Consider the following 24,395-nt stretch of genomic DNA (forward strand, 5'->3'; position numbering starts at 1 on the left):
TGACGTTGGAGAAGTAGGCAGGGGCCAGATTATGCAACACTTTGTAGCCCCCAGTGAAGGGGATGGTAACCAGACCCTCCCAGGGCCCAGACTATTGGATACATGCAGAGAACATTTGAAGAAGCTCAGCATGGAGAAGAATGGTAGAACTGAGCAAGAAGGTGATGGTTGGGGGGAGCTTTTGGTGACATTGAGAATGTCACGTTCCTGAGAATGACTTACAGTTTTGTACTACTTAAGTTTAAGAACATCAGTTACCTGTCAGTGCAGTCAGGGAAAGGTGACTAGTAAGAAGTAGCTAGTGATCCCTATAACATAAGTTACTTCTCACTTTTCTGTAGGGAAGATGCTACATGGAAAGAAAATAATATTTATTCAACATGTCTCCACATTAGCTTATCTCCTATCCTTACAGAAACCTTGAGAGCTGTTTCTTCCAGAGGAGAAAACCAAAGATCACAGAAATTAAAAAAACAAGTTACAAATCACCAGCTACTAAGTGGCTGGCCTGGACTTTGAAAGCAAGTGGATGGCTCTAAAACCTGTGGTCCTTTTATTGCATTTTCTGCTTGATGATACTGTTTGAAAGAAAAAGGTACAATGTAGGTGTAGAGATCACTCTCTTGTACTTGATGTGAAAGAAAGGGAATGATCAAGGCCAAGTAGTGTAATAAACTAGTCCTGTATGCCTCTTGCATCTCCTGTGGGATTACCGCATAACTCCAAAGAGGAGGACCAGTAGGAGGTTATATATATAATCTTTAAAAATGTTAGAGAGGATGATGTGGAACTAGTACCCGAGGAACATGTTCAGGAGAATAAATAGTAGGTAATGTTTGCTGTGATGGCACTGGTTGGAGAAAGGAGTTAGTTTAGGTAACTAGGAAACTGAGCAGATGGTGGTGCTGTAATAAATATGTTGAAGGACTTGGTACAGGTACAAGCTACATCCCTCTATCCAGTCTTTGTTGGCTCTCCCATCTCTTCCCCCCGCCGTCCACCCCCCCCCCAGATAACATCTTGGACAGATCTCCTAACTTTAAGGTCATTTCTAATGATTTAAAGTCCATTCTATCTTTGCTTTCTGCTCACTTTTGCTGTGAACCTAAAACTACTCTAAAAAAAAAAAAGTTTATTAAGAAAAAAAAGTCCAGGGGCACCTGCGTGGCTCAGTTGTTAAGCGTCTGCCTTCGGCTTAGGTCATGGTCCCAGGGTCCTGGGTTCGAGCCCCGGCTCGGGCTCCCTGCTCCGCGGGGAGTCTGCTTCTCCCTCTCCCACTCCCCCTGCTTATATTCCCTCTCTCGCTGTGTCTCTCTCTGTCAAAAAAATAAATAAAATCTTAAAAAAAAAAAGTCCAGTCTAACCTAAATCAAAACATCAATTTCATATCTAATTTATTTTTTTTTTAATTTTTAAGGATTTATTCATTTTAGAGAGAGAGTGCATGTAAGCAGGGGAGGGGCAGAGAGAGAGAGACAGAGAGAGAACCTCAAGCAGACTTCCCACTGAGCGTGGTGGAGCTGGAGGGATGTGGGCTTGATCTCGCAACACTGAGATCATGATCTGGGCTGAAATCAAGAGTCTGCCACTCAACCGACTGAGACTCCATATCTAATTTAAAGCTTCTCCCCTCTCTGACTCTCAGTTGGGAATATTTGTTTAGCTTACAATTTTCCTCTCTTCTTTTTCTTCCCTTTCTCACTCTGCTCCTCTGTCATTAGGGGAAGGATTAAAGAAAGGAAGTAAAAGTGTCTCACATGACTAATGTCATCAGAAGCAGAGATCCAGGGGCTGATTCTCTCTTGTTGGGAGCATTTATGGGTTCTTTGGAGGCTATACCTGTGAATCTTAAGATCCCTCTTCAGTCACTGCTTCTTGGTGTCCACTCATCTAGCCTATTACTGGGTCTTTTCACTCTGGTGGGAAGCCCTATTGAGTTGGCCACCTGACTCTACCCAACACAGGTAGTGGAGGCTGCCCCATTGCTGCCCTTTCTCCTTGTCCTATTGTGGAATGTATCAGCCCCCTTCCCTAATTCAGAATTTTGCAGGTCAAAAGTGGTAACCATCTTCATGAATGTGCGTGAAGGCCCCAACCTCCTGGAGAGACAGGTCTGGTTCACCTCAAAACTCTTAACCATGGTGGATGCACAGAGATGGCTAAGTTGCTGTAGTCAGCGAGACTCACCAGCTTGGGAGAAAGATCTCGCAGACACCCCCAGTCTTTTGTAGTGCTTCCTCTTTATAGTGAGGTGAGCAGTTTATCGTCTTCCATGAGTTCTTCTAATGAATTCCTTTTGAATTTTTCTCTCTCCCTGATGGAGGCTGGAAGTAGATGAAGGTTTTAGGATTGGTCTAGTCATTTTTTAGTAAATCTTTTACTTACTAAAGTAGTAAGGATGAACTGGTAGGTTTTCTTTAGAAGGTGAAGATCCTTATTTCCTGTTGTTCTCAGCTTTGGAATTTTATAGCTCATTAACATTTTGGCACTATATATATATATATTTTAAGATTTTTATTTATTTATTGAGAGAGAGAGAGAGCATGAGAGGGAGGAGGGTCAGAGGGAGAAGCAGACCCCCTGCTGAGCAGGGAGCCGGATGCGGGGCTCCATCCTAGGACTCCAGGATCATGACCTGAGCTGAACAGTCACTTAACCAACTGAGCCACCCAGGCGCCCCTCTGGCACAATATATTAATTGCACACCAAATTGAGGAGGGAGGAATGCCCTTTCTAAGCAAAGAAAGGCTTAGTTTTATACCGAGATTCATGGAATCTCAGAGTTAGGAGAAATCTAGAAGCCATTTAATCAATTTCCCCACCAACCCCATGAATCCTGTTTACAACTTGATGAGATGTTAACCAGTTTTCATTTGGACACATCCAGGAACTAGGAATGCGTTCCCTAACTTTCAGATCATTACCAGATGAGTTTCACCAAATCACTTTAAACCCCGTTCCTCACCTATGAAAGGAGTGTAAATAGTGTCTTCTTCACAGAACATTGTTGGAAGGATAAAAGAAGATAAATATATAAATTGCCTAACCCAGTCACAGAGGAGTGCAATGTTGTTTCCCTTTACAGGTCCCTTTAGGGGACAGCATATTCTGTTTTCGGATTACTTTCACCGGGAGAAAGATCTTCCTCATATTGAACTGCCTCTGTATATTTTTAGCCCTTCCTTTAAGCTCACTCTTCAGTGGTCATACAGAATGTCTTTTCTCCTTTCACTCGACGGACTTTCAGATATGTGATTTTAATTGAAGGAACTGGAGATATTAGGAAAATCCTTTTTATTTTTTCCTTTTCTGAGTGGGGAGTCCAGGTAGCCGTTAGACTTCCGTGTGATCCCCAAGAGGGATTTATTGAGTGAATGGGGTAAAGATGGTATTTCACTTTTTTTTTAAAAAGATTTTATTTATTTATTTGAGAGAGAGAGAATGAGAGACAGAGAGCACGAGAGGGAGGAAGGTCAGAGGGAGAAGCAGGCTCCCCGCCGAGCAGGGAGCCCGATGCGGGACTCGATCCCGGGACTCCAGGATCATGACCTGAGCCGAAGGCAGTCGCTTAACCAACTGAGCCACCCAGGCACCCGGTATTTCACTTTCTTCTTCTTCTTCTTCTTCTTTTTTTTTTTAAAGATTTTGTTTATTTATTTATTTGAGAGAAAGAGAGAGAGAGAGAGAACAAGCAGGGGGAGGAGGAGAGGGAGAAGCAGACTCCCTGCCGAGCAGGGAGCCCGATGTGGGACTCGATCCTGGGACTCCAGGATCATGACCTGAGCCAAAGGCAGACGCTTAACGACTGAGCCACTCAGGCGCCCGGTATTTCACTTTCTAACATCAGTTCTCCCCGACGCTGGTGGGTTTAATCCCAGGCTGGCTATGATTCTGTAGGATTCTAGCCTGGAACGTGTGTGTGTGTGTGTGTGTGTGAGAAAGGGAGAGACAAATGTTGTTAGACACTTGAACGCCTTTGAATGGTGCTCAATTCTTTGTCTGCCACATCGTGAGCACTAATAAGATCGTTTATTGCCCTGAATGAATGGTTAAACGTGGAAGCGACAAAGAAAGCCAAACGGCTTTCAATGAATACCTAGGCGGGTGCTCAAAAAGTCCTCTCAAGGGCGAGCTGGGAGAGTTGCTGTTAAGAGGTCTGTTTTGGGGTGGGTGGGGGGCTAGCCTTCGGCTCCAACGCTTAGGCACCGCCTCTTTCACCCGCGGACTGACCGCTAGGCGGTGCCGCGGCATTTGCCGCCCATCTGCCCGGGCGCCCCAGCTCTCATCCTCACCCCTCAATCCCCGACCGGCGGCAAGACTACAACTCCCGTGGTGCTCTGGGAACGGAGGAGGTGGGGGGGGCCATGGGGGGAAGAGGGAGGTGAGGGCGGGCTTTCCGGGAGTGTGTTTCCGGCGTCGGCGGCCGCGGCCGGGGACGGTGTGAAAGCGGTAAGATGGCGGCGGCGGCGGTGGTGGAGTTCCAGAGAGCCCAGTCTCTACTCAGCACCGACCGGGAGGCCTCCATCGACATTCTCCACTCCATCGGTAAAGGTCGCCGCGCCCCCTCTCTGACCCTGCCGGCTCAGCTCGGCCTGTGTGGGCCGGCGGTGGCGGAGCGGGGCCGGGCTAGCCGGCTCTGGTGCTGCTGACTCACTGTGTGTGAGGGGGGCCGGGCCGGGGGCACAGGCCGCTCGCAGCTCCCTGGAGCCCCCTGGGTCCCACCCGGGTGGGGAGCTTCGAGGCAGCCCCGGCGTCCACTTGCCGGCTGCTGACTCACGGTGGGCTCAGCGTGGAGTGAGAGGGTGGGCCGAGCCGGGGCCCCCACCACTTCCCAGCCTTGCTCCGGCTCTGGCCCGTGCGGGCTGGCCCGGGACCGCGAGCAGTGCCGGCCGGCGGGCTTGTCGCGAACAGGACTGAGAGCCTCGAGTTGAAAGGCCTTGGAGAAACTCGCTGTAGACAGCGTTTCCCGCCGTTGTTATCAGTACAGCCCGCTCCGGGTGGCAGAGCGAGCGCTCGCTTTTCTCTCGGAGTTTTCTTCCTCGGGACGCTGGGAACTGCTGCCTCTCTCCAGCCTCACAGCGGAAGGCTCCACTAAAGGGAGATCGCTTTCTGAATGTGGGAAATACCGAGGGGACACACACCACAGATTGACATTTGGTTTGAAGAGGTGCCCGAGACGTTCCTTTGCCCCCTTGTTGGGTGTAAGAGCGAGATGGGACCGCCCGGCTAGAGGAGGTGACTAATCGTCGTAGTCTCCCCTGTAGAGGTGGGAAGTGAGTTCGGGGAGTTAGTTGTCAACCGCGGAGTTCAGGGAACTGGTCCGCCGCAGATTGCCAGAGAAAATTAAAGTCAATTTGTAGTAGATTGCCTTACATCTTGCACACAAAAGGAAAACTGAAACGGGAGCTCCAGCCAGTCGCTTCTGAGAAGTTTCTACCGGGATTCAGGTGTGAATAGAAATAAATTTGTGATGACAGAGAAGGCTTTTAATGTTCAAGTCGTAAAGGGTTCAGTTAGGGCATGGGATAGCTCTTGCTGCACATGTAGTAATGTGATCTTTTTAACGTAGTTTGAGAAGATTCAAATTGGATCAACAAGTAGCGTAAGAATGCACGTGTATTTGGGACCTCCAGGATGTTGGCTTTTACGTTGACTTCTAGTCTGTTGAATTTTGGTATCCCTGACTTGCATGGAGAAAAGACAAGGACAAGATCTTGATGTCTTTATCTTTGGGGGTACTGGAGAAGGAGAGGAGGTGGGGGTTAAGATGCATCTGTGGATGGATGATTTTGGTAAATGAAAGGTTTTAGTTTTGAAGTTCTGATCTTGAATTAAGTCAGTTAAAATTATAGAACCAGCGTCATCTCAATCACATATATATTTTTATTCTGTGAGTGCACACTAATGTGAGAAGCATGGATTTTATTTTGTTTTTTTTGTGCTAAGTGCTTACTATTTTGTCTTTTATAAAGCAAATTATGGTAAGCATTATAGTTGGAGTATTTTGTGATTGTCCATTCTACTAGGAGAGAGTTCCCTGAAAACTTCCCTCTTCAAGCTTCAGTCATGATGGGTACAGTCTTACTTTTTCCAGACTCCATCATGGAGTATCTAATCTTGGTTTTTGTCAAGTCATGATGCTTTGTAAGAGAAGTGATAACTAGTGATGATCACCAAAATTATCACCACAAAGTCAGAGAGGTTATTCAGTGTTTGAGTGGTAAAATAGTTTTTAACAGTTGAAAGTGGGACAGATAGCACAAAGTTATTTTAACAGGTCCTGAATCCATTATAAAGCCGCAGTCCCTCCTAAGGATCACACTGGAGCTTTGATTGGGTTGTTTTTCCTGAATGGCTTTGTAGAACTGCTTATCCCTAGCACACCCATTAGTGAGGCTTTCCACAGACTTAAAGTTTATTGAAAGACTCTTGACTTTTTTTAGTCATCAGTAAATAATGGTCTTTTGATTTTAGTTTGTGGCAGGTAAACGTATAGGCATGTTTAATATTTTCAATAACAGAGTGCCTAATGGGCTTAGCACCACAAGTATGAAGCACTTGTTTGGATTTTTGCTTTAACCAAGTGACTGCAACAGAAATCTCATTGTATGTGGGTAAGGGGAATTCTGATTCATAGAATGAAAAGGCACATTTAAAATCAGAGAGGAATCTATTTTTATGATTTATATGGGACATATCTTACATGATGATTTCACTTTTTTAAGAATTTTTTTTTTTTTTTTAAAGCTCTCTAGAATTTGTGTTTTGGTAACTGAGTTTGTAATTGGTCTTGTGAGGGTGAAATTTCCCTCAGTCTTCATTTTTTGTCAGAATTTTAAGAAGGTTTGCATTTTCCTCTCCCAGTGAAGCGTGACATTCAGGAGAATGATGAGGAGGCAGTGCAGGTCAAAGAGCAGAGTATCCTGGAACTGGGGTCTCTCTTGGCGAAGACTGGACAAGCTGCAGGTAAGTGCTGCAAATGGGTTGCTTTCTCTTTTACATGAAATGCTGGGTGAAGTTTCATTTCTCTTGGAGTACAGGAACATAGGAATGCATCCACACAGTTTATTGGTGGTATATTTCCATTTTATCGTCAACTTGTTGAGCTTCAGTTTTTTAGCAGGAAGGTAGGTGGACCTTTAAATTCAGTTCTTTCGTGGAACAGTTTTGTTCTGCAGGTGCGGGAAAATCCGATTCCTTTTGGGATATAGTGATCTGTGATTTGTTTCTGGTTTGAATTTTCACTGTGGTCCCTTACATAGGGGCAGCAGCACCAGTAGCAGCTGTCTTTAGGGATTTCAGCTCTGATATATTTAAGATGGACAGCAGCTTAGGCCCGTGACTTGAAAGTGCCTAGGGATTCTGCATCCAAGTCAGTGAGTAGCTGTCCTTTTTTCCTGATGGAGAGTAAGTGAGACATTAAATGGAAAGAGCCTTCCCGAGATTTCTCCATTGTTACCTGGGACTTCGTGCATGTTATTGCCCATACATTCTATTTGTAATTGAACCATTGAGCTTCTAGGCTTGAGATACTCTGATGACGGTGTCCTCGGAATAAGAGTCACTGGAATAAGAGACCAGGAAGGGCCTTTGACCAGTAAAGTGGTAATAGTATTTAGAGACAGGGTTTCTTAAGCTTAAAATGGATGATTTTTGTCAACTTTAAAGTGAATTTAGATCTTATCTAATTTAGAATGGATTAAGCTCTGGTAAGGGACTTTATGAATTACTTTACCCAAAATAATATTGTTATCCAAGAGGTGTAAGTTAGCAAAACTTCTTGAACTTGAGAACTAAGATCTTTTGCAACTTAAAGATGACTAACATTGATTATTAGGCTCAGTCAATAAAAAGTTGAGTAAAGGTAAATGCAGTTGTAGGATGTGTTTATATGGCTTTTGTATCTTACTTAAAATATCATTTAAAGATATTTATAGTAAGACAGTTTTTAAATGCTGTCAACAAGTTACTCTTTTTTTTTTTTTTTAAGCACAGAAATGATTTCGTTTATTGCGTCCTCAAAACAACTCGATAAGGTGGATACTATTGTCCATTTTACACCTGAGGAAACTGAGCACAGAAGAGTTAAATAACTTATCCAAGGTCACTCACTCATCTAGTATGTGGAAGAGCCAGGATTTGAACCAATTAGTCCCACTTCAGAGCTTGAGGCCTTATGGTGTAATGGTTCATGCTTTCCATAGTTAATCACTTATGGGTTATCAATGATTAGTGCTGGGATTTTTCACTTTATTTATTTTTTTAAGTTTATTTATTTATTTTTTTAGTAATCTCTACCCGCAACGTGGGGCTCGAACTCAACCCCCAGGTCAAGAGTCACACGCTTTTCTGACTGAGCCAGCCATGCATCCCTGTTTTTTTCATTTTAGACTGACTTCCCTCCTGTTTAACATATTTATGGATTCCTTTTGCCTGTCAGTTAATGTGAGCTTGGGGTTGCATAATAGTTCTGTAATTAGTCCATACAAAATATAATTAATAAGGTAATTTTCCTGAAAGAATTAGAAAGTCAGGTAGAGTGATTTAAGATTTTTCTGTTGTTGAAATTTCCAAATATCTGTTTTCCTCCAGTAGCATGGACAATTACAAATAGCATGTAGTACAGTCAGCGCTTCAAAAATGTATGCAAAAATGTTAACTGTTTTGCTTGAAATTCGTATTTTATGCTTTGTTCTCTCCTTATTCCTTGCCCCTCCCCTTTTTGTGATTCAGTACCTGAGAAGTTGAGAAGTGTATAGCTAAACCTATTGCAATTTAACAGGTGAATCATAAGGACTTTCAGAAACTTTTCCAGGTCATTTGTCATTGTTTTCTAAGAAAGAGTTTGATGAGTATAGGTATATACAATAGAAACTCTAAGGAGGTCTTGGGGCCTCCATTCATGTACCTAACTTTGCTCTTCATAATTGATAGGTTTATGTTCTTTCCTTTGATTTTTGGTTCCCTGAGAACAGAAAATAGGTTTAGTCCATTAATCTTTAATTTTGTTTTATTATGCACTTAATATACAGTTAGCACTGTGCTAAGTACTCCATTCAAAAAATTTAAGATAAGGTCTCTGACCTGTAGCAGTCATTTGGGAATTAGTGAATAAGGCAAGGTTTGATGCATAATAGTGGTTGAAAGTGGTGCTGAGCATCATCAGACATGATGGCTAGGCTCAGGATCTGCAGATTTCATAGCTTGAGATTCTGAAAGGATTATTTTGAGCTCTGTGACCTTCTAAAAAGGAAGTTTGGGTCATATAATTGTAAATAATCTCAATAGGAAGTAGTATGATTCTTTGGGAATTAAAAAATTAATTTGTTATGTATGAGAATGGAAAGAAACAGAGACTATAACCGAGAATGAATAGCAACAGTAGACTGAAATGAAAAGTGAACTGAATCTTTGGCAACTAAGAGGTCATTTGTTTTTCTGTTGGGGTAAGAAGAATAACACTATCAGTGCTTGGAGCAAATACTGTAATGCTAGCAGGTGCTAGAGCAAAAGGCAGGCTGCTTAGTTCATGTTTCACTTCAGCCTTTTCCAGGAAGAAAAATAATTTTCAAAAAGAAAAAGAAAAAAGCATCAGAAAGAGAGAATTAAAGCCAAGGTAGGTGAGAGAAGAGAGAGCAGATAGGCTCTTTAAATAAGTTCAAGTCTCTAGGCTCTGACAGTTTCTGTCTTTTAATATCAGAAGCACAGTTCTAGCAGATGTATTTATAGAGCCACTATTATTATTCTGAGAAAAGTCATGAAGGATGGAGAAGTATTAAGGAAACAGGATGGGCAAATATTGTTTCATTTTGCGTGAAGATAACGAGAAGAATTTCTAGACACTTTAAACTGGTAATCACTAATACTGGGACAGATTATTTGGTAAGTAGGTTTTAATCACTTAAGACCTTGGGTTTATTAAGAAAAGATTATTTCAAACTCACCTTCATTCTCTTTGGTTAGCCTTATCAGACCAGTAGATGTGCACGGCTCCACAGACAGTGGCTTGCCAGCTGTTTTTGTAAATAAAGTTTTGTTGGATCCCAGCCACACCCGTTTATTCACATATTGTCTGTGATTGCTTTTGCACTGCAGTGGCTGAGTTCAGTTTGTGCCAGTGAGACCACATTGCCCAAAAAGCTGAAAATATTTACTATCTGGCCCTTCACAGAAAAAGTTTACCAACCTCTGGGTTAGAGGAATGATACAGACTACATATCTGATGTAAGCAAGGCCTTTGAACATTTGCCATAATATTAATGAGAGGTACAGGGTATGAAGATCATTGGTCAACTAGAGGGAAGTCTCTAGCATCGGTCAGCATCTGGCATTATGGCTAAAGCCTTTTCAGAAGACCTGCTTATTTTTTGTAGATGACTCAGTACAGTAGAGGACAGAATTAAGATTCAGAGTTATTGCCAAAGCCAGCAAGATTAAATTCAGTGTGGTAAGTACAAAGTTATATACTTAAAAGTATTTATCAAAACAGAGGAAGATGAGGAATTACCTGTCAAAAAAGACCTTAATGGACCAGTCTAAACAAAAGTGCTATTAAGAAAAAGGAAGTAGACTATCTTGTGTTACCTGTGGGGCCAGATCAAGAGAATTAGGCCATGACTCTACTGGTCAGACTTTACCTGGAGAATTGTTTTCAGTTTTGGGTACTACAAGTGGTATGTTTGCAAACTAGAGTTTATTCAATGACAAGGAATCTAGAAACCAGAACATTGGAGGAACAGTTAAAATAGCTAAAGATGTTTAGCTTGGAGAAAGGGAAAGTTAGGGAGATATAAATGGTAGTTATCTTCAGAAATTTGAAGCCATGTGGAAGGAGGGAAAGACTTGGGTCTTAGAAAAGAACAATTCAGTTTGACTAACATTCAAATAGTCAGCTTTCTGAACATTTCTGTCATTAGAGATTGTTCAGAATTGTTCTAGCATAGTAGGAAATACTGTGGGAGAAGGGACATTGTACTAAACTACTTTTAAAAAGATATGGTTGTATAATTAAAATTTGTACAAATGTAAAAGGAATTTGAGAGGGAAACATCAGTGCAGCCTGGAGTTGGCTTGGAAGACATAATAGGACTTTAGCTGGACCTAAAAGGATATCTGAGGTTTACATAGATCAAGAAGATGAGGGAGAAATTCTACATGGGAATGCAGCAGGAGTGAGGCATGAAAGAACACACATGTCTAGTCTATGCATGGAGTGGCAGAATGGGGAAAATCTTAGTGGAATCAAAGGTCAGTACTGGGGAATGAAGGAAAAAATGAACTTTTCCACTGTATAAAGTTCTTTTCGTACCTGACACAGTCCCATGCATCCTGTGACTATTCAGGCAGATGAGGATTTCAGGACCCTGAATTAGCATTCTCAGGAGGGTGAGGTTTGCTTGCCCTGAATTAGAATCCTCAGGAGGGTGAGTCCACAATTGGAGAATATATTAAAGAGGTGGTGGCACTAAAGTAATTGTAACCTACATTCCAAAAGTACTTCCATAGTTATCGAGTTGAAATATTCTCTAATTTCTACTCTTGTTTCTAAAGATGCTCCCTTAAAATGACTGTGCCACCTTCTTTTCCTCTATAAGGGGAGAAAAACTTCTGTGGTGGACACCTTTTTTGGTCATAGTTTAAGACTTAGGCTTTACCAGTAAATGAAGAATTTTAAGTATATGTTTAAGGGGAAAACACCCTAAGTTTTCTGTGAAAAGTTTAGTCAGTGCCAGGGAAGTGATATTGCTAAAAGCCTAAATTGGGGAGAACTTTGGGAGGGGAGTCTGTTTTAAGGGGGAGCTGCTACGGTAGACTTGGAAATTCAGTAACAAAACACCCCTCCCATAACCTCATCAGATTTGCCAGTTGTGAGGAAGTGATTTTTACCTCAGGTGTCAGAGGCACAGCTTATTTCATGTTCTAGAAAACTGCGCTCTGAGACCATGAGCACTTGGCTGTTTATCTGTCATTAAGATGGGTAAATGAGGCTGAGAGACGTGAGGTTTTCCCAGGGCCCTCATAGTAATCCAGTAGCTGAGTGTGGAATAGAATACAAATTTGGTACATGTTGTTCACTCATTTTTGCTACTCTGTTAAGAATGCTTTAAATTCCTACTATGTATCATATAGTAGACTGATTGCAGTGACATAAAGATGGATTTCATGATCTTGGGTCATTATTTTAATGGGTATTTTGTCTCTAATATTGATGTTTACTTTTTCTTTTCTGAATTGCCTTCCACACAGAGCTTGGAGGACTCCTGAAGTATGTGCGACCTTTCTTGAATTCCATCAGCAAGGCTAAAGCAGCTCGTCTGGTCCGATCTCTTCTTGATCTGTTTCTTGATATGGAAGCAGCTACAGGGCAGGAGGTAAGCTACTTTAATGGCAGAAGGTAGACAATATGGACAGAAAGTCTGTTTCAGTGAAAGCAATGCCTACGTGCACTGTGGTACTAATGTGGAAGGGACAGCTGAGCTGGGAGGACAGCTCAGGACTTATCATGTCAGTTTCTCTTTGTTACAGGGCATTTGATACTTTGGGTCTGTTCCATGCTTTGCTTTGTAAGTGGAGATTGTCAGTGGTCCCTGGAATCCTCATTACATCAGGGTCACAAACTGATTCTTGTCTTTGAGGTATTGTATTGCCACACCTTTGTAATGTTTTCTGTGTCTGTGGTACCTTTCATTCTGTGTCACAGAGCTCCTTGTGAGCACTAAATAAGTCTTGTGGCATCACTTCTTGGCGTGTTTTGTACTGCGTATATGCCTTTATGGAGGGGTGAGCATCCATCTGTTTGTGTCTCATGTGTGCAGAAGTGACTCTGGTGTACCTGTACATGTCCTCTACAAGTTCAGACCAGACCCTGAACCATGCTGAAGAGTGCCTCTTTGGAATCAGTGGGCCTCTTCTGAACTTTCAAAGATAGCTGTATTTTCTACAGTTCAGGAGAAGACACTACCAAAGTTAAAACTTATTCTGTAAAAAGCAGCAGATTCAAGCAGGATAGATTGTGGTTACTTGAATCTGTTTGTAGGAAGAATATAGTTGTATTTCCTATAGATACATTGCTTAGTATTCGCTGAGTGCCCACTGTATGCTAAACACGGTTACATATACTGGGGATACATTTGTAAAAACACACTGTTCTCATGGGGATTATATTTTAATGAGGAAGGCAGGCAATCAATAAATATATAAAATGTCAGGTAATATAAGGACAGGGGTAGGAAGCTGGCTGGTTATATGTCTGTTTGCTCTAGCCTCTGTGGGTGTAAGTAAAAGGTATGAAAGGGCACAGTAGCATTCTAAGTAAATAATGAGAAATTTCAGAAATCTAGGACATGGATCCCACTTTGAAATCAGGTCTTTTGTAAAAATCTGCTTTCTTGCCTTAATCATTCTTTGAGGCCTAGTTTAAACACCATAAACTCACTTCATTTGTAGAAAATTCATTTGTAGAGAACTTTTCAAATTTGTGGCAGAACTATGTTTCCTGATGGTAGATCAAAAATAGTTAATATTTAGATGGCTGTCTTTTGAACCAAAGCATTAGAATTATTTTTATGAATAATTTAAAAGAAAAGGTGATTTTAATGGGGTGTTAGTCTTATCTAACCCTAACTTTTTTTTTTTTTAAATTGTACTTTGTTCTCATGAAGAAGGACCACCATCTTTTCCTTGAAATGGGGTGCCTTATAATGGGCTGACCAAAAATGTTACTTTGAAACAGACTGACATGTGTTACTTGGAACTTTCTAGGCAGAAAGAATTAATTATCAAAGCTGCTCCTTTGCACACCGAAGTCTCCGGAATTTTTCCCTTCCCATAGCGTAGAGTTAACTCTGGATGGAACTGCATTTGTGTAACGAGCAGTTCTCCTACTCCTTTGTGGAGGTCCATTAAATCATAATTCAGCACTCTCCTGTAATTGGCTAGTGGGATTTACTGGCCTTTATCATGTGGCTCCGTGTCTGGTTAGGCTATCCCATCTGCTTTACTTTTCTTCATATTTATTTTCCTTTTTAACATCTGTTTCCTCCTTAGAATGGAAGTTCCATGAGGATAGTTACTTTGTCCTGTCCAGTGCTATATCCTTGGCACTTAGAGTAGTTTGGCCCAGAGGACCTACAGAACTCATATTTGTTGGAGGAATGTATGGATAATGCCTTCCCCGTGGTCGGTGCTTAGGAGATACTTTTTTGAATTAAGACATAAATTTATTGAATTGAGATATAAGCATAAGTGTTGTTACTACATTTCTCTAGGTTACTCAGGATCTCTGACTTGGAGAAATTGGAGCTATGTATTCATCTTGGAACATTCTAGGTTCTTTTATTTGAGTGATGGAAAAGGATAGGGGAGCAAGTTGTAGGTCACTATCATGGTGGTATTGTGGCCTGAGGCAAAAGAAGAAGTTTGTAAACGTTGTTAAGAGATCTAGGAGTTTTGTGTTGTGGAGTTTGGTACCCAAGAGGATGGAGGAGGGGATTTTCCTTGCCTTTTTCTGTTTGGGAACTAACCATAGGTCAGATAGATTTACAGAACAGTTTTCTAGCTTGCTGTATTCCAAAAGGTGGTAGGAATCAGGTTAGGATTGAGTGAATTGCAGCACTAAGGTTTAGCGCCTAGAAAGTGAGGATGGTAGGTGGAGGTAAGGGAGAGTGACGATGGGGTGGTTGGCAGGGGTGGGAGGGGGGTAGAGAATTGGGGTGAGGAGGGGACTGTGCCAGACCCTTGCCAAATTGGGAACTGAAATTTCAAAATTACCTTTCTGGGATCTCTAGGTAGTTGCCCAGGGGAAGCCATTTTTGGTATAGTCTATCCAACTGAAGCCACAGTAGCACATTTTGAGAAACCTTCCATCGAATCCTGTTATTGAAACAGTTATTTCCATGGAAAAAAGGAGTTTGTGCTAGAGAATTTCAGACTTGGAATAGTAGTTACTCTTCTCCCATAAGGATTTAGTTAATAAAGGCATTTAAAAAAATCGTTAAGTGTATTGATTTAAAACTTAAATGTCTGGGGTGCCTGGGTGGCTCAGTCAGTGAAGCGTCTGCCTTCAGCTCAGGTCATGATCCCAGGGTCCTGGGATCGAGCCCCACGTTGGGCTCCCTGCTTGGCGGGGAGCCTGCTTCGTCCTCTTCCTTTGCCTGCTGCTCCCCCTGCTTGTGTGCTTGTGCGCTCTCTCTTTCTTTCAAAATAAATTAAAAAAAAAATCTTTAAAAAACAAAATAAACTTAAATGTCTGATTTCTATCACATCAAGCTTTTGTACTCAAATAAGGGCTTTCTCCAGAAGCAGGGGCTCCTCCTATATTCTTATCCCCTTTATTAGTCATTATCCGCATTAACAAAGCACAAAGCCTCAAAAACAAAATAGTTGTGTAGCAAGGCCAATGGCCTTTAAAATTTTTCCTTAGAATTGAGGTGCTGGCTTTACCAATTACAGTCCGAGATAGTGCAAATCATGTACCCTGTAATGGATTACAGATACTCAGTTCAGTTTGTAAAAAAATCCCTGCTCTAGGAGAAATGTCAGTACTGACCTGAACTAGAGCACTGGAGATAGGGTCAAGTTCTGATCCCAGCAGCTGGTATGTGACCTTGAGTGAGTCACTTCACATCTGGACTATCAGGGAAATGGGGACAGTTGAGATGATGGAGTAGAATTCAGTGTTTCTGAACTAGAGATCTACATCCGAGTGTCCAGGCTCTATTCCAGACTACTGAGTCAGGAGCCTCGGCATCCATTTTTGTATTCTTAAAAAAGCTCCCTGGGTAAAACTGGGACGGTAAGCATTTCTTAGCACCCCCCACAAGACACATAGGACTAAGGACTCTTGTATTTTTGTTGTTAAACACATTCAGCAAAGTATTTTTAGTTCCATTCACGTTATGAACAGAGATCTTACTTTGAATTTGGCTTTTCAGAACATAACTCAAAACTCTGAAATTGTGGTTGGCTTGCTTTTAATTTAGTTTTTGGGGAATTTTTAGGCAGTCGGTTGAATTTAGTGCTGGAGATTAAGTAGCCACCAGGGGGCTTCAGTGAGTTATACAGGTTCGTTGAGTCTTACTGGTGAATCCTCCAAATACCATATAATGTCATCTGTTTATTTACTGAGCTTGAACTTAGGATCTAAAGGCAGAAGGTCTGTCAATTTGAATTATGTGCTGTTCCTTTTCCTTCCTTATAACACCTCTTAAGAGCACTTTGGATGTACATAGAGATCTGTTGTATTAGCAGTCAGTTCTCCAGAAAGTTCAGTTTCTTTTTTTTTTTATTATTTTTTTAAAGATTTTATTTATTTATTTGACAGAGAGGGACACAGTGAGAGAGGGAACACAAGCAGGGGGAGTGGGAGAGGGAGAAGCAGGCTTCCCGCGGAGCAGGGAGCCCGATGCGGGGCTCGATCCCAGGACCCTGAGATCATGACCTGAGCCGAAGGCAGACACTTAACCGACTGAGCCACCCAGGCGCCCTAAAAGTTCAGTTTCTTATCTTATGCTCTGATTAGGAATCTTAATACAAAACTTGCAGTAACAGAAGTGATACAAGATCTGCAGTACTTAATATGTACTTTCTCAAAGCTAGTATGGCACAGCTACCTGATGGCATGTAGATCATCTAGCATAGAACACTGCTTTAAATCAGTTATTTTGCACATTATCTTACTGCTTGGGTGGCAGGTAGAACTGGGGGTTCACAGCACTTTTATTATTTTTTTATTCATTCATTTTTTTTTTTTTTTTAAGTAGGCTCTATACCCAACGTGGGGCTCTATCTTACGACCCTGAGTTCAAGAGTCACATGTTCTACCAACTGAGCCAGCCAGGTGCCCCCAAAGCACTTTTATTTTATTTTTATTTATTTATTTAAAGATTTTATTTATTTATTTGAGAGAGAGAGAATGAGAGACAGAGAGCACGAGAGTGAAGAGGGTCAGAGGGAGAAGCAGACCCCCCCGCCGAGCAGGGAGTCTGATGCGGGACTCGATCCCGGGACTCCAGGATCATGACCTGAGCCGAAGGCAGTCGCTTAACCAACTGAGCCACCCAGGTGCCCCCCAAAGCACTTTTAAATAAAGCCTTAAAGTCCTTTTAAGTGTTAGGCTAATTGTAATTTCTTTTTACTCCCTTTAATACATGCTAAGTGTATTGTATTGTGATGATGAATTGGTTAGTTGCATTTGTTAGTATCGGAAAGGGAAGAGCCAGCTGGGCCTTTTGAGTCTTACAAGCAACTGTTAGGAACAAGGCATTTGTGCTTAGGCTGAGAATTTCTCCCCTTTATTACCAATGGGTTCATATTAACACACTTCCATTACTCTGTAACTATTTAGGGAGAAATTTCTGTTTTAAAGATTTCTCAGTCATTGTAGAAATCTGTATTCCAGGCTATATATATTTGGAATTTCTGGGTCCCTCCTGGGAAGGTAGACGAGGAATCTTGAAGAGGAAGCTCTTTTTCTCTTTTTTTTTTTAAGATTTTATTTATTTGACAGAGAGACAGTGAGAGAGGGAACACAGAGGGAGTGGGAGAGGGAGAAGCAGGCTTCCCGCTGAGCAGGGAGCCCAGTGCGGGGCTCGATCCCAGGACCCCGGGATCATGACCTGAGCTGAAGGCAGACGGTTAACTGACTGAGCCACCCAGGCGCCCCGATGAAGCTCTTTTTCAAAAGAACACAATCTAAGCACAAAGATACTTTGTGTGTAAAAAGTTAAGTTGATTCTCCATTATGATATAACCATTACACAGTGAGATACTGTAGATCAAGGTATGTCCCCTGAGACATTAAGTAGAGCACGATGGGTAATATATAAGGAGGGAATTAAAGCTATTCTCCAAAGCAAAGTTTGTGGGAAGAATGTGAGGACATAATATTGCATGTCCTGTCTCTGTTGCAGGTCGAGTTGTGTTTAGAGTGCATCGAATGGGCCAAATCAGAGAAACGAACTTTCTTACGCCAAGCCTTGGAGGTATGTGCCTACATTAGTGCTGCTTTCAGGTCTCTAGGCATTGGACAGGCTGTGAATGTAAGTAACACCATTCTGATCAAAAGTATTTTCAGTAATTTTGTATTAGCCAGGCACCCAAAGATTATTGATAGTGATCCCACTCATGAGAATACCTGCTGTGTGGCTCAGAGAAGTAAGCAGCCGGACAGTGAGCTTAACAGTCACTGGCCATAGTAGCAGATAGTACCATGGGCTACGTCGTTGCTTAGGCTGGATTTGATGCTCTCTCCAGAACTTGTATATTCAACAGTAACAGTTCTGTGACTGTCAATCTTTGATTTCTTTCTTTGGCTTTTTTCTTTCTTTCTATCAGTCAATGCCTTTTCTCTTTCCTAGGCAAGACTGGTGTCTTTGTACTTTGATACCAAGAGGTACCAGGAAGCATTGCATTTGGGTAAGTAAGCTGGTAGAAAGTAATAAGGCAACCTAGCTGGCTAAATAAATGTATTCTGAACCTGGCCACTCTTATTAGTTACATATTAATAATTTATGTTCTGCCTACTTCTAAGAAGGATTTAAAGTGGCTTTGCATTTACTGAATCTGTCATGGAGAAATGCCATTTGGAAGTTCTAAGTAACTTACCAGAGTTAATCTGTCAAATTTAGAAAACCAAAGGGTCAACTGCAACTGTTTTACTAGTATGTTTATTATACTTGTTTATAATTACACTTAAAATTTATTTTAAAACTCAAGAAATTAATTGGTGCAAATGTATATGGTGACTAGAGTGAGCTTACTAAAGCCTTTCCCCTGTGTGGCCTTTGAACACCCTGAAGTCTTTGCCTGCTGCTTTTTTTTTTTTTTTTAATTGGTAGATTTGGACTGTTTTCCCCAGATCGAACAACATGGCTTCTCATGATAGTAAGGTGAAAAAATTGCCAATATTCAGTTTTTATCCTGCAAAATGGCATTTCATTTGGTTCAAACGAATAGTAGCATAAAAAGATGTTTTTTTTTTTAAGTTTTATTTATTTAAGTAATCTGTACACCCAATGTGAGGCTTGAATTCACGACCCCAAAATCAAGAGTCGCATGCTCTTCTGACTGGGCCAGCCAGGCGCCCCCCCCAAAATAACAGTTTTATTGAGATGTAATTCATAGACCATAAAATTCACCCTCTTAAAAGTGTATGATCCCGTGGTTTTTAGTATATTCATAGTTGTACAGTCATCACCACAATCCGATTGCAGAACATTTCATCACCCTGGAAAGAAACCTTGTAACCATGTACCCATTAGTTATCATTCCCATTCCCTCCCCCTGCCAGGCAACCACTAATCTACTTTCTGCCTCTATGGATGTGTCTGTTCTGGACATTTCATATAATATGTGGTCTTTGTGATTGGCATCTTTCAGTTAGCATGTGTTCATGTTATCCATGTTCATGTTATCCATGTTGGAGCATGTATCACTACTTTGTTTTTATTGCCGAATATCCATTGTGTGCTTATGCCACATTTTAGCTATCTTTGTGGGGGTGAAAGTGGTATCTCATTGTGGTTTTGATTTGCATTTCCCTAGTGACTAGTGATGTTCAGCATCTTTTTATGTATTTATTGGCCATTTATATGTCTTTGGAGAAATATTTATTCAGTCCTTTGCTTATTTTTTAATTGGGTTGTTTGTGTTTTTATTGTTTGTTCTGGATAAAAGTCCCTTACCAGATACATGATTTGCAATTTTTTTCTCCATTTTATGAATTACTTTTTCACTTTCTTGAGTAGTGTTCTTTGAGGCACATTTTAATTTAAAATCCACTTATTTATTTTTAATTTAATCTTATTTTTGAGAGAGTGTGTGCATGCGCGCGAGTGGGGGGTGGAGAGGGAGAGAGAGAATCCTAAGCAGTCTCCATGCTCAGCGTGGAGCCCGACGCATCTTGATCTCACAACCCTGATATGACCTGAGCCGAAATCCAGAGTTGGATGCTTAACCGACTGAGCCACCCAGGCACCCATAAGTCCCATTTATTTATTTTTTGTTGCTTATGCTTCTGGTATCATACCTAAGAAATCATTGCCTAATTCCCGATCACAAAGATTTACTACTGTGTTTCATGGGTTTAGCTCTTAGGTTCAGGTCTTTGACTTATTTTGAGTTAATTTTTATATATGATGCAAGTCTGTTTGGATTTGATTTCCTCATCTGAGATGGGAAGGAGGTGTATTTGGAGAGCATTGGCATGTCCAGAACTCTCTTCTTCCCCTACCAACCTTAGTGCCTGCCATTTCTTATATAGTCGTTGGATTCCTAGACAGGAAGAGAATGCGATCTAGTGGCTGTCTGAACTGAATAACTAGTTTCAGCGTGTTCTGGGTGGAACTTCTCATTGTATTCAAATCTTCGAAGGAAGCTTATAGGACTTTTGGCTCTAATGTTTTCATTAGTGTGCCGAAAACTTGAAAGAGATCTGTGTTTCTCTTTGGGAAGATAACATGTTAGTAAAAAAATTTAATTCTTGCAAATAGACCACTTCTCTTTGAGTTCAGGCAGGTTTCTTTATCCTAAGTGTTCTTGTGAGGGTGGGAGAGTGAGATGTATTAAGGTATTATGATTATGGCTAACAAAGGGGTATATATTTTTTCCTGCTCTAGGTTCTCAGCTGCTGCGGGAGTTGAAAAAGATGGATGACAAAGCCCTTTTGGTGGAAGTACAGCTTTTAGAAAGCAAAACATACCATGCCCTGAGCAACCTGCCGAAAGCCCGAGCTGCCTTAACCTCTGCTCGAACTACAGCAAATGCTATCTACTGCCCCCCTAAATTGCAGGCCACCTTGGATATGCAGTCAGGTAACACCCTAGCTACTCATGGGATGTTTTCTTAAAGCTCTTCTTATTTCACAGTGGGGAATGGGTAATTGGCTAATTCTGCTCAAACTTCTCAGAGAAACCCAATTAGAAGGGTACCTTCCCTCCTATTAACTTGTTGTTAACTGTCTAAAATATATTAAGAACATGCTTATCTGTGGCTGGCCAGGCAACCTGTTTGTTAGAGCCAATACCCTGATAGGTTTAAAAAGCTCCCTTAACCTCCATTTGAGTCACTCATTTAGGGGGTGCTATTTCTCTCCGGGGTTAGACTAACTCAAGTCTGTTGTAACTTGGAGACCTTGGTAAAGCATGTTGGACTTTTCCAAAGGGCCTCAGATCAGGGCTAAGGAAGGCCTCCTCCACTATCCTGCATTTCAGTTGAGTATAGTGGATACCTTTCTGGTGGAGTGTGTGAATATTGGGCTCAGAGGTCATGGATTGGCAGTGGAATGCTTTTTCTTGTGGTCAGCAGCTTTTATTAGTCATAGTTTATCATCATTATGGAAGGAACACTGGAATTGGAGGCAGAAAACTAGTGTAAGTCCTGGTGTTACCTTCCTGCAATCTTTTTTCCATATTTGTGTAAGAGAAAGAATGCCTGCACTACCAGCTTATCAGGTATTGTGAGTAGCAAATGGCTTATTTAGTCATTCAGAGATTAAGAGGAGGAGCTCTACAGACCACCTTTCCTAGGTTGAAATTTTGGTTCTGTCAATTTGATTCTGTCAAATTTTGGTTCGTGTGACTTGGGCAAGTTACTTAATACATCTTTAGTTCGGGCGCCTGAGTGGCTCAGATGGTTAAGCGTCTGCCTTCGGCTCAGGTCATGATCCCAGGGTCCTGGGATCGAGTCCCGCATCAGACTCCCTGCTAGGCGGGGAGCCCGCTTCTCCTCTGCCTCTGCCTCTCTCTCTGTCTGACTCTCATGAATAAATAAATAAAACATTAAAAAAAAAATCTTACGTTCATCTGTAAAATGGTGATAATAATCATACCTCCTCATAGGATTGTGGTGAGAATTCAGTGATGATGAATGTGAAGCTCTTACCGCAGTATCTCGCTTGGACCAATATTGGCACTTTCTTTAAGCTGCTACTCTTTCATTATGCCGGTCCTTCAGGGACAAGAGGTGAATTATTTCGCAGAGGAAATAGAGGCCATGTTTACGTGAATCCTCCCCTCTTTCCTCTCCAGAATTTGTATCACAGCCCAGTTTACTCCATATTAAGAATGATTCTTTCACCTGTCTTTTTGTTCCATTCTAAGTCTTCAGTCTTTCTTCTCCACTTGTATCTTTCTCTTCGTCCTTGAACTGCCCCAGCTGCAAAAAGCACAGCCCTTTCTCCTTTCTAAATTGCTGTCTTCTTTTCTGTCAAGTTTCTGTCAACTTCTGAAAAAGTTGAAAGAGTATCCTTACTTTGGGGTCTCTTTTGACTCCTTGAAAGAAGTCAGTAACTCCCTTATAACCTCTGACTTTCAGGGGGAAGCTGACCCTATTGAACACTCCAGGCTTCTTTGACATCACTGTCTTCCTCATTCTCCTCCCTCGACTAATTGTCCTTGGTCACACTTTGCTGTTTCCTCTTCCTTCTTACTTTTAAGTGGGGGTGTTCCTCAGTGTTGATTCCTTAGTTTTTTTTCCATTCCTGTTCTCTGTTTCCTATCTAAAATGCCATACTCACCCATGGCTTCAGCTGCTGCATGCCACTAGTGGTCTCCTCACCTAGATCTTCAGTAGCTTCCCTCTCTCCTAAATTGTAGATTCAGATTTCCAGCTGCATAATGGACATACATACCTAAATGCCTCATAAGTGTCTCAGCCTCAACATGTCAAAAAGCAAAATTATTATCTAACTCCTCCCTCAATCTTCTTTTTCCTATTCAAGTTAATGGTATCATTATTGATTTAATATTGCTCAAGCTATTGTCTTTGGAGTAATTTTGACTCCTTTTTCTCCTCACCCCTCATATCCAGTCAGTTGCTAGATCAGGTGGAGTCTGTCCCCAAACCTACCCTTTCTTTTCCATCTCTACAGTCATTGCTCTAATGAAGGCCTAGGCCATTGGAGCAGTCTTCTGCTGATCTAACTGTCCCTGATCCCTTTTTCCAATCCACTTTTTTTTAACTGGCCCCAAAGTCATTTTTCTCAAACACAGATCAGATCATGTAACTCCTTTGTTTGAAATTCTCTAGTGGTTCCCCATTATCCACAGGCTACATTTTACTTTAACATGGTATGCAAAAGGAAGGCATCTTTTCCTTTTCATCAGTTACCAAATGATTTCGAGTGTTCTTGCCGTTGTGCCTTTGTGTATTTTGTCTTCTTTGCTTGGAAATTCCCCTTCTCATCTATTCCCTTGGCAAAGACTCATGTATCCTTCCAGATCCAGTTCATGTCTCCTCTATAAACCCTCTCTAGTGCCTTCTTTTCTTTTGGACTTCCCCTCTCAAAGCTGTATTTTTTTGTACATATTGTGGTACTAATCTTGTTTCTGTTTTGGTGATCATCTGTCCTGCTATCAGACTATGAGCTTCATGAGGGCCTTTTATTCATACTTATTTCCACTGTAGTAACTGTATCAGTGGCTGGCAGATCATAGACATTCGTTAATATTTGTGTTGAATGAGTGACAGTCTAGTTTTTTGTTTTTGTTTTTTTTTTAAATAATAAACCTCATATACTAGCCTTGATGCTTGGAGTCCTAATGTGGGCCCTATTTATTAATGTATTTGGGAAAGCAGTATACCAGTTCTTGGGCCTTATTTTACTTTTTTTTTTTTTAAACCAGTCTAATTGTGGGCCTGGTCTATTCTCTTCTAGCTTTGGACCAGGAGGTATGGGGAATGGGGATTTATCTCCTCTAGTTTAGCAGTGTTAATAGTTTGTTGGACATTCTTGGGGGAGCTCAAGAGAAGGGTGGAGTTTCTCCAGCTCTCTGTAGATAAGAACAGTAGAGAACAACGGTCTGATTCCTTTAGCCTCAAAATGAGAGGCTTCTTGGGTAGAGTAAAAAGTACTAGGGTGTGGGGCGCCTGGGTGGCTCAGTTGGTTAAGCGACTGCCTTCGGCTCAGGTCATGATCCTGGAGTCCCGGGATCGAGTCCCGCATCGGGCTTCCTGCTCGGCAGGGAGTCTGCTTCTCCCTCTGACCCTCCCCTCTCTCATGTGCTCTCTCTCATTCTCTCTCTCTCAAATAAATAAATAAAATCTTTAAAAAAAAAAAGTAGTAGGGTGTGACACATTTCACTCAGTAAATGGTATTAAGTCAGAAGTTCCCAGATGGTGTGGAGGCACACAGCTATGTGATGATAGGTGGGTTAAAAATGTGCTGAAACACTGTTCCCTTGGGTCATGTGTAAGCACTTCCATCCTTTTACTTCAAGGTGTTGAGTACTTTCTCTTTGTACCTCGATGTGAAAAATGTTGGGAAGCACTGTGGTAAACAAGTGAGGCTGAGGTCTTTAACCTCATAAAGGTCTGAGGCAGAGTTAGAACCGATACACACTCTGAGGACTTAGATGCCTCCCAAGCTAGAAAGAACTAAATTTTGTGTTATCCCAGGT

At 41.6% G+C, this 24,395-nt stretch overlaps 1 protein-coding gene across 2 annotated transcripts in view; it reads left to right on the top strand.

Annotated features, from left to right (window-relative positions):
* Nucleotides 1-4,410: 4,410 nt before the first annotated feature.
* Nucleotides 4,411-24,395, top strand: part of PSMD11 (proteasome 26S subunit, non-ATPase 11) — a 29,295-nt gene continuing 9,310 nt past the window's right edge. The window contains exons 1-6 of one of the 2 annotated variants that reach the window (XM_021704524.1): nucleotides 4,411-4,545; nucleotides 6,865-6,966; nucleotides 12,235-12,371; nucleotides 17,910-17,981; nucleotides 18,357-18,414; nucleotides 20,616-20,810. In XM_021704524.1, coding sequence (XP_021560199.1) covers nucleotides 4,455-4,545; nucleotides 6,865-6,966; nucleotides 12,235-12,371; nucleotides 17,910-17,981; nucleotides 18,357-18,414; nucleotides 20,616-20,810 — 655 coding nt within the window. In that variant the 5' untranslated portion in view covers nucleotides 4,411-4,454. The remainder of the gene's footprint in view (nucleotides 4,546-6,864; nucleotides 6,967-12,234; nucleotides 12,372-17,909; nucleotides 17,982-18,356; nucleotides 18,415-20,615; nucleotides 20,811-24,395) is intronic. The other variant, XM_021704525.1, reaches the window with a different exon arrangement.

This window comes from Neomonachus schauinslandi, chromosome 15 (assembly GCF_002201575.2).
Source record: "Neomonachus schauinslandi chromosome 15, ASM220157v2, whole genome shotgun sequence".
Classification (NCBI taxonomy): domain Eukaryota; kingdom Metazoa; phylum Chordata; class Mammalia; order Carnivora; family Phocidae; genus Neomonachus; species Neomonachus schauinslandi.